This window comes from Melopsittacus undulatus, chromosome 2, assembly GCF_012275295.1.
Source record: "Melopsittacus undulatus isolate bMelUnd1 chromosome 2, bMelUnd1.mat.Z, whole genome shotgun sequence".
In the NCBI taxonomy this organism is placed as follows: Eukaryota; Metazoa; Chordata; class Aves; order Psittaciformes; family Psittaculidae; genus Melopsittacus; species Melopsittacus undulatus.
The window spans coordinates 15,147,711-15,161,958 of NC_047528.1; the positions used below are offsets into that span (position 1 = coordinate 15,147,711).

The 14,248-nt window shown below is 37.5% G+C and overlaps 1 protein-coding gene across 1 annotated transcript in view; it reads right to left on the bottom strand.

Moving 5' to 3' along the window:
- Window positions 1–332: 332 nt before the first annotated feature.
- The window catches only part of GUCY1A2 (guanylate cyclase 1 soluble subunit alpha 2), a 145,281-nt gene continuing 131,365 nt past the window's right edge, over window positions 333–14,248 (bottom strand). The window contains exons 7-8 of the mRNA XM_034074446.1: window positions 11,334–11,488; window positions 333–1,826 (exon numbers count right to left, since the gene is read on the bottom strand). Coding sequence (XP_033930337.1) covers window positions 1,619–1,826; window positions 11,334–11,488 — 363 coding nt within the window. The 3' untranslated portion in view covers window positions 333–1,618. The remainder of the gene's footprint in view (window positions 1,827–11,333; window positions 11,489–14,248) is intronic.

Consider the following 14,248-nt stretch of genomic DNA (forward strand, 5'->3'; position numbering starts at 1 on the left):
CTCCTAGTGCTGTTCAAAGTCTTACCTTAGATTTCAGTGAGCTTTGATCAGGTCCATGTAAAACTAAGACAATTTGGAATCACTGCACAAGTATCAGCTAACAGTCTGCAACAACAAAACTACATTGGCCCACATTAGAATGACTGTAAGGAAGGACGCCTGCAGAAGAAAGCTGGCTGCTATTAGTTTTGAAAAGGAACACCTGAGAAATAAAAAATGCCTGAAAATGTGCCTATTAGGGGACAGAGCCACAGCTTGTTTCAACTGAATTAATTGAAGAAAATAAAGTTATATTAATTTTAAGCAGCAACGAACTGGACTCTTTTTTTTTTTTTTTTTTTGATAATGGACTCATCTAAATCTTGAACTGCCATTTGGATGAAACCTTAGGAAGTACTGCCTTCCCCTTTTCATTATTTTTTTGGTCTACATTAGATAAAGTAGGGGACCTTTCAATCAATCCAGTAATAGAGGAAATTTCCAGATGAGCATTATTAATAAGAGATGGGATTTTCAATTCTTATTTTAATAGGAACACAAGTCCTATTAAAAAAAACATATATGGAAAAGCAGGATCCAGTGAGCTCCCAGTGTTTTCTGGAATTCCTCAGAATAATTTTTCAAAAGATCAGTTTTTTAAAAAGTCCAGGACTTTTACTAAAATTCAATTTGGCAGATAATTTCGTGGGAAACAAGCTCCACTGAGTAGAACTTCTCTGTTTGTCAACACATTGACCTTCTATATTTTGTTTGTGTTGTCCTAGAATGTCTGGACAGGCAGCACTGTAGGACAAATAAATACTGAACATTATTTTATATAAGCATGCCAATGCCCACCTAAAGCTTTTGCACAAGCATCAGGTGAAGAGACTTACCAAAGTGCTGTGGGGTTTTCTTTGTAAAATATTGGTATTTTTGTTGCTAAAATGTCAAAAAATTACTTCCCACTTGTATAACAATAAGGTTTGATAGGTAGAATGTATGAAATATACAGTAGCTTCTTCTGAAAGCTATCTAAGCTCACTAAGCCTACAATATGCAGAATGTAATTATCCAGAAAGTGAAATATGTATAAAAATAGGTAAAATTACTACAATATTTGTATTGAATTATAATTCCTCCTGACAGGAAGGTTACAACAGGTCTACAGTATATGTATGAAATGTTTGCTCAATAAAGTTAAAAAACATCATTACCTTACTGAAGAACACATTAAATGTAGGAATGCATAATCAGAACTGACTCTCAATTCTGCTTAGCTGGTGCAAATCTACAGAGAACCGACATCCTTTCTGCACAGAACAAAACCAACCTCTAATTTGAGAGTTGGGATTTTTCTCTGTTTTATTTGTTGTTTGCCATAGAGGGGCCAGACTGAAGTTTATGAAAGAAATTCCTCTGGAAGTGGAAGCATGTTGTTTAATTTCTTTTTCCCTATCTCCACTTTGTTACTGACAACAATCACCCACCTTTTTAAATGATTATTGCCTGACATTACATGGAGCTTTCACTGCTTGTTCAGAACATGGCAGTGAAACAGAAAGAACCTCCAACTCCCCTGTCATGACCCAGTTCTGGGCTTGTGCTTTTTTGACAAGTCTTTGATCTGCAGCAGGCCTCATAGGCTAGTCTCCCGGAGGAACATGGTGCCAATGTTGTAAGAAACTTTTCTCATTCTGGCAGATGAGATGGAGGGTTTTGGCGGCTTCTGACCACTTCTGACCTCGAGGAAGTAACAGATCCCAGGAATTTCCTTTGGAAAGTTTTCTGGAAGCTCTTCACGGGAACGAGGGATGAAAATAAAATTTTCTTCCTTTTTCAAAAGCCTGGAAAAAAAACAACCAGACAAAAGGACATAAAACCTGTAAACCACAGTAAAGAAACATCTCTCTGGAAGACTGATCCTATGCATTCCTAAATAAAAAATTACTTGAAAGTATTATGTTACACCTAAAAAAGCCTCAAGATCCTTGGCTGATACAGATTAACTTAGCATCATCAACTTCAAGGAGCTTTGTTGACTGAGATAAGCTAAGGATATGGTCCAAATAACCACACTCTCTGAAAATCAGTGTCAGGATTCAGAAAGTCGTATATCAGAAAAGGAATCAAATTCATAATTATTTTTATCCATAATGTGTCATTTGGCTCAGTTAAAACATGCCAGTCTTGGCTAGATGTGCAGAAATCAACATTTCAGGATGATGACTACCACCAGGACTCCTGTTGGAAAGAAGGTATGAAGGTGAGGGTCCTTGAAAGCTCTCACAGGGTGGTCACTTTGTGCCCTTCTTGTACTCAGTAGTATTGTATTTTATAAATTAGTTTCAAACACAGCAAATACAGTTTCAGTAAAACCGAGAATCAAATCTGACACTGTCCATCAGAGGTACTCAGGGGTTTAATCTGGGACTCCTGATTGGGGTCAAAAAGGGATACAGGTTCACAGGAGCCATGAAGCAATGAAGTATCTAGGTAGAGCTGAAAGTTTAGGGACTCTATCAAGTATATTCCCTGAAACTTGTTGAACTTGTAAAATAAAGAAAATAACTCTATACATTTTCTTTTTGTTTCCAGTAAATTGAGTAGGCATATTCAATCCCTTGCAGCATTGAAAAGAGCAGTTTTGAGGTAATGGTAAATTCTGAGCACAGTTGGATATACGAAAGTATTCTTCATACTTTCCATTCCCAAGACATTTATTCTTTCTCTCAAACAATTTGAAGATCAAAAACATCAGTGGGAAGATCTTTATTGGCTTCAGTGGATTTTGCAATAGGTTGCTTACTTAACGTCTCAAAAGATTACTTCTGGAAAATAAATGAATGAATAAATCCTGTTGCCAGGCAAATTTTCCAGGATTCTCAGTGCATCTAAAGGCACTTCTTTACTAAATGTTTTTCATGGGTTTTGGCTGAGATAATCTGTGTGAGCTCATTGAAATATAAAGTCATTTTCTTCCCAGCCTTTAAATAATCAGCTAGTTACAAATCCAACAATGTTTCCGCCTTTGAACCTCTGTGGCAGTCTTTGTTTAGCATGCAGTTTGAATGTCATAATCTATTTATGATGAAAATATTGTAATCTTTTCTAAATTGCATGAGAGTTTTGTACAGGCCTCTACAGAAAAGCTTCTCTGATTTCTTCTTTGCAATACTTGCAGTAAATATTTTGAGTTTTAAAACTACAGGCTTAATAAACTGAAATAACTCTTTGATGTTTCCCAAATTAATTTTCTGCAAGCAACAGTTGAGCTTTTACAACTTTCTGAGTTAAATCTGTAAGCTTTTGCTGTAGTCATTCTTCTTCAAACTGATTCTTTGCTCTGGAGCATCTGGCCTTGCTAAAAATCAATGGTTTCCTTTTCAGAGCCTAATATTACCTAATTGTAATGATAGTTACACAAGTCTGAAACCGTAAAATATAGATATATTCTTTGATTCAGTTCAGGGCTGGCACTGAGTTTAGTTGATATTTCACACTATTTTCCTCATGGAACAAAAGTGCAAGATATTAACTAAAGGTCTTATATTCACTTGTTTTGTGAATTGTAAGTTGGTTGCAATTAAATGCTCCAGGAGGGATGGGTGAGTAAGCAATTACTCCTTTGGAAATCCCTCCACTACTGTGACTTGCAATAGAATCCGCATTCCTATATTAGGTATATTGTTTGAATCAGCCTCATACTGTAAGAAATTGGCTAGTCAACCTTAACTGGGATAACAAGCTACCAAGCAAGCATGACAGGAAACGTTCTTTACCAAATGCTAATGGAGATACTTATGATCATACTCTGTCCTACTGACTTTAGTGTATAGTTTTAAGAAAAAAAAAAAAATAAAATTTGCCATCTCTTGTAATATTGCCATTAGAAAGACTTTAATCAGGACAAAAATGGCCTCTTGTTAACACTCTCCTAAAGAACAAGTTCTTCAGATTCCTTAAATATACTGATCCTGACATTTGGTTTCCTAGGTTGAGAAAGAGGTAATGATTCAGATTTCTTAGAGCTTTGTGTACAATAGAGCAATAAATCATCTGCTAATCCTCAGTGCATAGCAGTGAGGACATTTTTCTGCAGGAACCTTCCCTCCTAAATTTAGACCAATTGTTAGGTTAAAAAACAGAGTAGCAGTGAATGGACATGGCCCAGGTCAACAGCCCTTGTTAAGTTTCTTGTTGTCCTTTTCATGGGTACAAAGAACCACATAGACTTTTGCCAAGAAGTTGAATGAATAATGCACACTCTCAGTGAAGGCAAGGCTGAGTCACACAATCAATTTTATTATTACCCCTCTGGCTCAGGGGAAGAGCCAGTACAAAACCTTCTGATTTGGAAGGTTTTCTGGGTGGTGGCACCCTGTTCTGGCTGTTTGCCTCACCCTGTGGTCCATTATCAGAATATTCAGTTGTGATGAAGTTGGATTGCCTGTTTTGAAAGTCTGAGACCATAATCTATCCTTTACCTTGAGGAAATTTTATGGCAGCTTAAACTCTACATAATGTCCGCAGATTGTCCTATAGTTGTACAGCTTAAATCGTAGTTACACAACCTCCACAGTTCAACAATATGCATATAAAAACTATTTGGAAAATATTGCAATTTATATCAGCTGTATTTCCTGCATCAGTTCTGTGGATTTCCGTCATAGCACTATTGTAAAGGATATCCTTATAGTAGGTTATTCAAAGGCTTAAAATTCTGTGTTCCACTCAAGTGGCTGGATATACAATTTACAATTCAGAGCTTAAATTGTGAGGATCAGGATACCTAAGCATTCCTATAAATTGCCTGGAACTACATCTGCCCTCAGCTTGTCTTCTCTGTTGAAGTTTCAGGAGAAGAATTTCTTAAAGCCAATTTGTTGTTAACACCTTCCCTCCTAAGCCAAAATCTTCCAGAACCGTTTAAATTCTTGTTCTGTCCCTTCCCTGGTGGAAATACTGGAGCTTTTAGACAAAAAAAAAATGGTATCTAAGAATTATCTCACTTCTTTTATTATTTTCAGTTTGTTCATTAAAAAAAAGTGTTAGTACAGAAACAGAAAATGTGGTTATTTTCTAGTGGAAAAAAGAAGCATTTCAAAGTCAAGAGGTTTGTGTGTGAATGGAAATTGTGGGAATCTTGAAGAAGCTTTTAAAAGCTGTAGCTCATTTTTCATGGGTGGTATGATAGGTAATTTTATTTCAAACTATTTTGACAAGAAACAGTCACATCTACAACACTGAGTTCCTATATTCAGAAAATGAACTAAAAAAGACTTGTTACTGAAGAATAATTTATTCCAAGGACCTCTATGCTGAATACACGCTTTCCACATGATTCTTGCGCTGTCCATGCCCATTGGAAAGCAGTAGACCTCTTTATCTCTCCATCTCTCAGAGATGTCAGAACTTTGTACTTATCACTGGATGCTGTGAAGATTAACAAAAACTCAGACATAAAAAGTATCCTTAGAGTCAGAATTTATGAATTCCTTTGTGAAAGTGGGATAACTTGCTCCATCTTTTCCCAAAAAAGATGCAATTGCAAATTCAATCTGTTGAAAGGGAGAAATAAGACAACAAAAGAAGCAGCTACTTAGCCACCTGGAGAAGCAACTCCATTGGAAATACAAAAAAGACAATATAGTTTGAGAACCGTATTTTCATTGCTGAAGAATAAATGATTACCACATGTGTTAACTCAGTTCTAGCACCGGTGCTGAGGAAGTGTTCACCAAGCTTCAGCATGCTGCAATACCCTGAGTTACACCATGAGGGCTTCAAAGAACACGTTGCCTGAACAGTGCCTGGAAACCTTTGAAACCTCCTCCCCACTGCTGTGACTAGTGCTTGCTGGACATGGCTACCACAGGTTGCCACATGCCAGCAAACTCTAAATCCCAGCAAATGCCATCAGGTTTCTCTGGCTGCAGAAGCCCACCACAGTGCATAGTTTGCAGTGCTTAGGGGCCTGCCTTTTCTCTTGCCCTTAACACCAGGTTTGCTTTAAAGGCCACCTTCGGGTCACGCAGTAGGGCAAAATCTTTCCAGAATCAACAAATAGTAAGGAGGAAGCAACTGATTCCCGTGGTGATGCAGCCTGTCCTCAGTCAGGGTCCTCCTCTTGCTTGCCAACCTTGCCACTTGCTGTCACCTGACTGTAGGAGTAGTTCCGGAGCATCAGCTTCCCCAGAACAAAGTGAGGTATCTCCACCTGCACAGGTTGTTCCCTTCTGTCTTACTCAAGCCCTCTACAATGTGTACCTTCTACCACAGTTCCTAAGTGCCATAAACTGATACATATATATGTATTTAAAATATGTATTATATAATAAACTTTGAAACCATGTTCATATCTAATTAAATACGAGACATGACAATTACAGCATTTGCTGCTTCAATAAACTGTGTAAGGTGAATATTATATTCAAGTAAGGTTTTAACAACATCTAAATACTTACTCAGCTTTGTGTTTGCATATATATATTTTAACCTCTGTATAATGAAGTTCCACATACCTTAAATAATAGTCATGTTATGATGGGATTTGGCAATTTGCTGAATCTGAGTTAAAAAAGCACCCACTCAGAATTGAATTTCAATGCAAACTTCTTTCAGGAAAATTGTTTTTTATAGACAATTTGAAAAGTATTTCTGAAAGAAATACAATGCACTTCAATAAATGAGAGCGTGCACTGCCTTCCTTGTTATAGTGTACACCAAGAAAAGCAAACTGGCCAGGTCAATCTACTATAAGTATTACCTTTTACAGGGATAGTTATCAACAGAGAAAAGTTTCTTTCCACCCTAACTCTTAATGAACTGTGACAACTGTAGCTAACCATGTTCACATACACCTATTAACTGATAAAATTAGGAAAATTTAATGAATAGCTTCCCAGATGGGTTATACAAATTCTGTCTCCTGATGGACTGCTGAGCCCTTCCTCTGCGGCAACAAGCACTGGTCACTTCACCAGCTGGGCATCTGGTTTGATAGCAGACAGCAGCTCATTTCTTTCCATATGAATTCAGGTTATAATTATTATGGCATTCATTAGAAAAATTGATAGGCTGCTCACAAAATACACTGTATGAAGGTACAAATGTGCTACTGTAATGCCAAAAATCAGTGCACTTCTTTCTAAATCTACTAGCTTTGAATTTTTCCCTCAGTTTCAATACAAACTAGAAAGATTGGGAGACTGATAAAACCCTGACTATATCTCAATCTAATAAATATCAGATTGCACTTTACATTTTTTAAAGTATGGAAGGTCATATATTGGTGTTTTTCTTCATACACATCAACTGTAATAAGATTATGAAAGGACTAGGTATGATACTTTTATTGCAATGCATTGTATATCAAATGCAGCTCAGCACGGTGGATGTCAATCAGTGACTTTTAATACCTTTCTTAAAACTTCTTCCATACAACATTCTGTGAGATAACAGTTTAAAAACCTATTCAAAAATCTGCAGGTTTTAATCAATTTTAAAAGCTGAGGGGCAATTTTGGCAGATAAACCAGCAGTGACTTCACCCAGCTCAATAAGAAGGTACGCTTGGTTGCTTTCTCTCCCAAGTCACATAAGGATGTAGGAAATAGGCTGTTCATTGTTGCCTAAGCTCAGGACACAGGTTTATTGCCCAGAATGTAATAATGGAAAATATCTGCACCCAACACTTGCTGCCAGAAGCACCTTCTCCACAAGGGAAATACATGCTGGAAAAGACCGGAGATGGAAGGAAGAAGAAAAAGATAATTAATTTTAAATACAGTTACTTGACAAACAGCAACAATCGTGTTTACCTGCTTTTGATAACTGCTTAGAGATCCCAAGGCATTACATTGTAATGCTACTAGGGAAACAGGATGAATGTAGGTACATTAAATTAATATCTGATAAAAATCATAATTTAGGCTGAAACAAATATTTTCAAAATATTTAATCTCTCTTCTGTGCTAAAGAAGAGTCTCATGAATCTCACTGTCCTTACTTCCTCAGTATGGAAAATAGTGCAATTTTATTAAATTCAGATTAATTAAATAAACCTTGAGCTGGATTTGCCAGTTTGCCAAAGGAACAGAGAATGTTTTATTCTTGTATTATTTCTTCCCAGCCACATGTTTAAACTGGGACCACTCTGAGATCCTCCACTCCCTCTCCAGTTTCCACATGTTTCAGGGAAAGTTTTACCAGTGCTGTTCCAGTGCTTTCATTTTACAATGCTCAGTGATTCAAAGCAATTGGAGCTCTGTAATCCTTCAATCAAAGGACCTGTCTGAGTCAGGAGAACAAGATATTTTGAACCAAAGTCAGCTCCTATCCCCAACAGCTTCAAAGGCTACCTCTGTAAAAGGTACTGTTTCACATCACAGAGCTCTGCCCAGGCAGGTGTAACTAGAGCAAGGCTGCCCCAGGTTCACTGCTGCTGCTAGGCAACACCAAATCTTATATTTATAATTTTAGACTCTGATTCTTACATAGGCTGATTATGGGCTCAAGGGAAGTGTCTGAAACCAATAACAGGCATTCTGAAGCACCATTATAATTTGAATGCTGATGACGTTTTATAATGCATAATCTGTACTGTAAAATGAAAGCTGATAAGTATTAGATGTGTTCTCAGTATCTGCACGCTTTGTAAGCCTGAAACTTTATATCACAATTTGCACTGGGGGCATGGTAGACACAAACACATACTGATAAATGCCAATAAGTAATTGAAAATTCTGTCATTTCCATACTGATTGCAGAATTGTCTACTTTGGAAAACACTGCTTCTTAGATAATAAAAATGTTAACTGAGTACACAGCAGAACAGTATGATCAAATAGAAGCATTTGATTAAATATAAGGTCAACTATAAACACATCTAAGTTTGGAAGGAATCACTTTATTTATACACAGCAAATTATAGCCTCCTACAAATCATATTTAAGCAAAGTTATATATAGAAGCATGAGATCCTTGTTTATTTAGGTAGTACATGATGCTCAAACCCCCCAGATCACCTTCAGAAGCCCTGAATAATACCGCACAATAAAGCATTTTGTCATGCAGTCTCTCCTGACCACTATGTCAGCATGTCAGCAATGTCATTTCCTGACTTCTCTGTCTATTCCTATTCTTACAACTATGCCACGAGGTGCAGCTTGAAATAGCCTAAGTCTCCCTGTGCACATTTATTTTATTTTCTTATATAAATTTTGAAGCATGCAAAATAAACTTGTTCCTTGCATTTTCATCACTGCTTTTAGACATTCACAGAATCATAGAATGGTTTGGGTTTAAAGGGACCTTAAAGATCATCCAGTTCCAACCTCCCTGCCATAGGCAGGGTCACCTTCCTTGAGACCAGGTTGCTCAAAGTGCCGTCCAACCTGGCCCTGAAGGCTGCCAGGGTTGGAGCAGCCACAGCTTCTCTGGGCAACCTGTGCAGTGCCTCACCACCCTCATAGTGGAGGATTTCTTCTTTATATCTATATCTAAACTACTCTCTTTCAGTTTAAATCCATTCCCCCTAGTCCTGTCCTTACATGCTCTCATAAAAAGTCCCTCCCAGGATTTCTTGTCAGCCCCTTCAGGCACTGGAAGCTGCTCTAAGGTGTCCCTGGAGCTTTCTCTTCTCCACACCGAACAAGCCCAACTCTCTCAGCCTACCTCCAGAAGAGAGTGCTCCAGCCCTTAGATCACCTTCATGGACTCTTTGGACTCACTCCAACCAGCCCACATCCTTCTTAGGGCCTTCTTAGGCCCCGTAGGGGGCTACAGGGGTGCTGGGGAGGGACTCTTCATTTGGGACTGTAGTGATAGGACAAGGGGTAACGGGTTGAAACTTAAACAGCACAGGTTTAGATTGGATATAAGGAAGAAATTCTTTACTGTGAGGGTGGTGAGGTACTGGAATGGGTTGCCCAGGGAGGCTGTGAATGCTCCATCCCTGGCAGTGTTCAAGGCCAGGCTGGACAGAGCCTTGGGTGACATGGTTTAGTGTGAGGTGTCCCTGCCCATGGCAGGGGGATTGGAACTAGATGATCTTAAGGTCCTTTCCAACCCTAACTATTCTATGATTCTTGCTCCGGGGCCCCCATAGCTGGATGCAGAACTGCAGGTGGGGTCACAAAATCAGAGTAGAGGGGAAATCACCTCCCTTGACCTGCCCAATGCTGTGCTGGGTCTGTGTTTCTCTCACACGCTAACAGACAATTGTATCAATCTGCTTCTGCCCACTTCATGATTCAGTTTTCCTGCCTCTTGTTTAATTAGCTAGACTTGCTCCTTTCTGTAAACCTGACCTCAAGTGAATGGCCCTTTCAGAAGAATGTAATTTTATTCCCTAATTTGAATTACTTTTAACTTCTGTTTCATTTATATTTTAACATATCAGACATATCAGATACTTCAATTCTTGGATGAAGAAATTCCATTTTAAACTTTTATTTACATAGATAGGCATGGGGATAAAATAAATACCGAGATTCACAGTTCTGTATAAGAAAAAAAACATAAGGAAAAGAGGTATTGTCTGAGCAATTGCATGCAGATTAAGAGAAACAGTCCCGACACCTGAACAAAACCACAGATCAGAAAATTACTTCAGATACAGAACACTGGGAAAAAGAGTAAGATTGAGATCTCCTGCCAAAAAAGTGAGTAAATCAGTAACAATGCAAGCAGCAGAAATTCTAATAGTCAAGCTGTCAAATTTGAACAATAAGGAACACCTCTCTTTTATTTAGGAGGTATTCCTCATAACCAGATTTAATCAAGCCTTCTCTCTATTTGCATAATTTCTTCCAAGTTCTAGGGCTGGTGCTTTGCCATTTTCAGTCTTTTTTCCTACATTAAAAACATGCTTCTATCAAGTGTCTCTTTACAGTGCTACATCAGATATTTTGTTTTCAAGAATGCATAAAAACTCTGAAAGCTTGGCTTCACTGGCAAAATTAAAGACTTCTTCTGAGCCAATGGGAATATGCTTCCTTCCGTGAACTGTGCCTAGCAAGTGGAACTCAAATCATTAGGCTAAAGCTGTAATAGTGCATAAAATTACAGTGCCTTGAGAGACATCTCTCATTTCTTCCATTATATGTTATTTTAGGCAGAAATGATTTGCCTTCCTGTTATGTTTTCTTGCCTTCACTGCCTGACACCTTTGAGCATTCTGATGCAAACCTGCAAACTAAAGACTGACAGCCCCATGCGACACCTCTTTCCAGTTGTCCTGGTGCCATGATAACCTTCTATTGAATTTCATATGAAGAGGACAGGGCAAGTTACTAGATCTAACTCAAAGCAAGTTGAAATAAAGAGAATGTAAAGGCTAAGAGGACTTACTGGTATGTGGTTGGACTGACATTGATGCGGCGAGGGTGACTTCCTGACTCGAACTTGCTTGCAAGGGTGACATTGTTCCCAAAGAGACAGTAACGTGGCATTCTTACACCAACGACACCAGCCAGCACTGATCCTGAGTGAATGCCTATCCTCATCTGGAAAAACATGAGAAGCATGTCAGTCTGTTTCTCTTGTGCTGCTCAGGGTAATGTCATTAGCACTTATTGACAAGCCAGTTACAGCAATCCTTTCAAAGAAATAATAAACCAAAGAAGAAAGAGTGAAGGGGAAGAAAACATGCTCTCCCATTCCTCTAGCTTAAATCATATGCAGTTAAAAGAAGAACAAAAGATGGTTATCTTTTCACTAAAACTATTTCTTATTCTGTGCATGTTTGCTGAAAACAAACAAAACAGGAATCATAAACAGAATAGGATAGGGTCACCAAGAGTTACTGCAATATCAGCCATCAAATTACAGAAATAGATACATTATAGGAGGGCATTTTTGCCACCTCTTCTAACACAGGCTTTAAAGACCCAAATTTTCTCAAAATGGCAGAAAGAATAGCAAAGTAGAGTTAATGAATATGGTATTTATCTTCTTCATATTTTTTTCTTCCAAATTACTCAAGGTCTAGTGTCTTTCTCATTTTGTCAGACTGAGATAATGCAATGGGGTAAAGATGCTGAAGATTAGGTCACTAATTAATAAAATAATAGTATTGCCCTCAAAACAAGGAGGAATAGATCCCAGCAAATTTAAAAAAAAAAATAAAACACCCAAACAAACGAACAAAAAAACAACAAAATTCCAAATGTGACCATTTAGCAATTATCCACTGTAACTATCTGAGATGTGGTGATTACATAGATGTGTAAAGCTTGGAGTCAGCAACCAATTTTCTTCCCGAGTGAATAAACAGAATTATTCTGCATACATTTTAGTAACCAATTGTATTTGCCAAGAAAATAATTTTTACAAATAAGAAAGTCTGGGTTTTTTTATTAACTTTCTAACATTAAAAAAATGAAAGGAAAATATCTATACCTTCTGAGGATATTCTTACTCATAGAAACTGGACTGCTGCAAAATATGAAATAATGTAAGGAAAATAAATAGCAGCTACTAAAACAGAGGGTCTGAAGGGGTCTGAATGAGTGACTTAACTAATACTATACTCAATACTGTCATTTGACTTAATTCACAGTTATTGCACTGTGCTTTTGTCTTTCAACCCACATTTGTTAATAACACAATACATACTTACTCTAATACTATTTTTTCTTTTAAATGTTAAGACAAATGCGAGCATTTGATAACCTTGGTGTCCATAAAGTCCTATAAGCATGTGGGACTGCACATCATGCCACTGAATAGATTTCTTCCCATGTGTTCAAGGCTTTTACCATGCAGCTAAGCACCCTTTTCATTTTGTTCCTCTGTGTCACGAGTATAGCTCTGTATCTGCTATACACTAAGCCCATGTGTAACCTAAGAACATGTTCTGCATTCAGTGTGATACTACTTACAACATTCTCACAGGCAACATAAAATCTTTACAAAAATTCTGTTAATTACAGACTAGGATTTTCTTCCTTTTTTTTAATTTGTGAATAAATAACACTTGAATTTAATTGAACTTTCAAACCTTTACTACAATTTGGAAGGCAGCTACTGAAATCCTTCAAATACTCTATCCTATCAGACTGAGAAGCACTCAGAAACTTCCTTTGGCTGTGAACATCTGTGCACACGCATCACATCTACATTCTTTTGGTCATGTTTTGGGGCATGAAGATTTCCTGCTTTTGCTACAATGTACATTTACACTCCATTGTTCATTTCCAGTGAAAAAGGTGTTCCTGCAGTCAAGAAGTGATCAAGCAGCCCTTCTGGGTATTAGTGAGGTCAGTACTTGCCCTCAGCAAAAGATTACAAACAGAAGGCCTTGCTCACAGAAAAGCAAGTATGCTGTCAGCTTCTGATAAATAATAAAGAACTTATTTCCAATGCCTTGGCTTTGCAAGACTGGAGAACGATCAGTTATTTTGTACACAATTTTAAGAACAGAGTTAATGCTACCTATCTGTTCCACTAATACTGCACATTTATTTAGGAATCATTAAAAAATCACTTGTGATCTCTTCTAAGGCACATTCAACCACATGTGAAGGCCAGACTGAAACTATAAGAAAAAGCACTAGCTATGTTTTGCTGTTGGAACGGGGAAATGACACCATACATTAGAGTGGAAGGAAAATCTGCTATCAAAAACTGTACTATGAAATAAAATCTATTTTTGCCATATATGTGGTGAAAAGTAAAGTAGTTGCTTGTTTTTCTGCTTTCCTCCTGAAGTGCTTCTTTGTAAGTGTTTACATAGATTTTTATCATTCATTGTTTCAGTGACAGAGGACTTCCCAAGGATTTCCAAATCCATGAGTTTTTCCAAATTCTCTGTAGCAAAAGTTTAGGATCTCTTGAAGAACCCAAACCGCACTCACACAGTAAATACTTTCAAGACCTGTTCTCATGATTTTCTTAAAAAGACACTGGGGAAATGGCCTTTGTGGTTAAGACTTTTCAGGATGTGCCAAAGAAACCAAGGAATTACACTGTCAAACTTGCTAAAAAAATACAATTTGATTTACTACCCTAACGGAAAGTATTTTCCTTTGCAAGTTTAGGTGAATGAAGCTAAAGCCATGCCAACTGCCATGGAAAAACTGAGGCTAGGAGTAAAAATAAATGGATATTTAAAATTTCATTCAGGAGTACACAGAATCATAGGATGAACTAGGTTGGAAAAGACCTTTAAGTCCAACCATCTACATACATTAGGTCTTTTGTGAACTGAGTGACTTTCAGTAGGAACGAGAGAGCTTTTCTATTTAATATAGTGTGTATCTAAA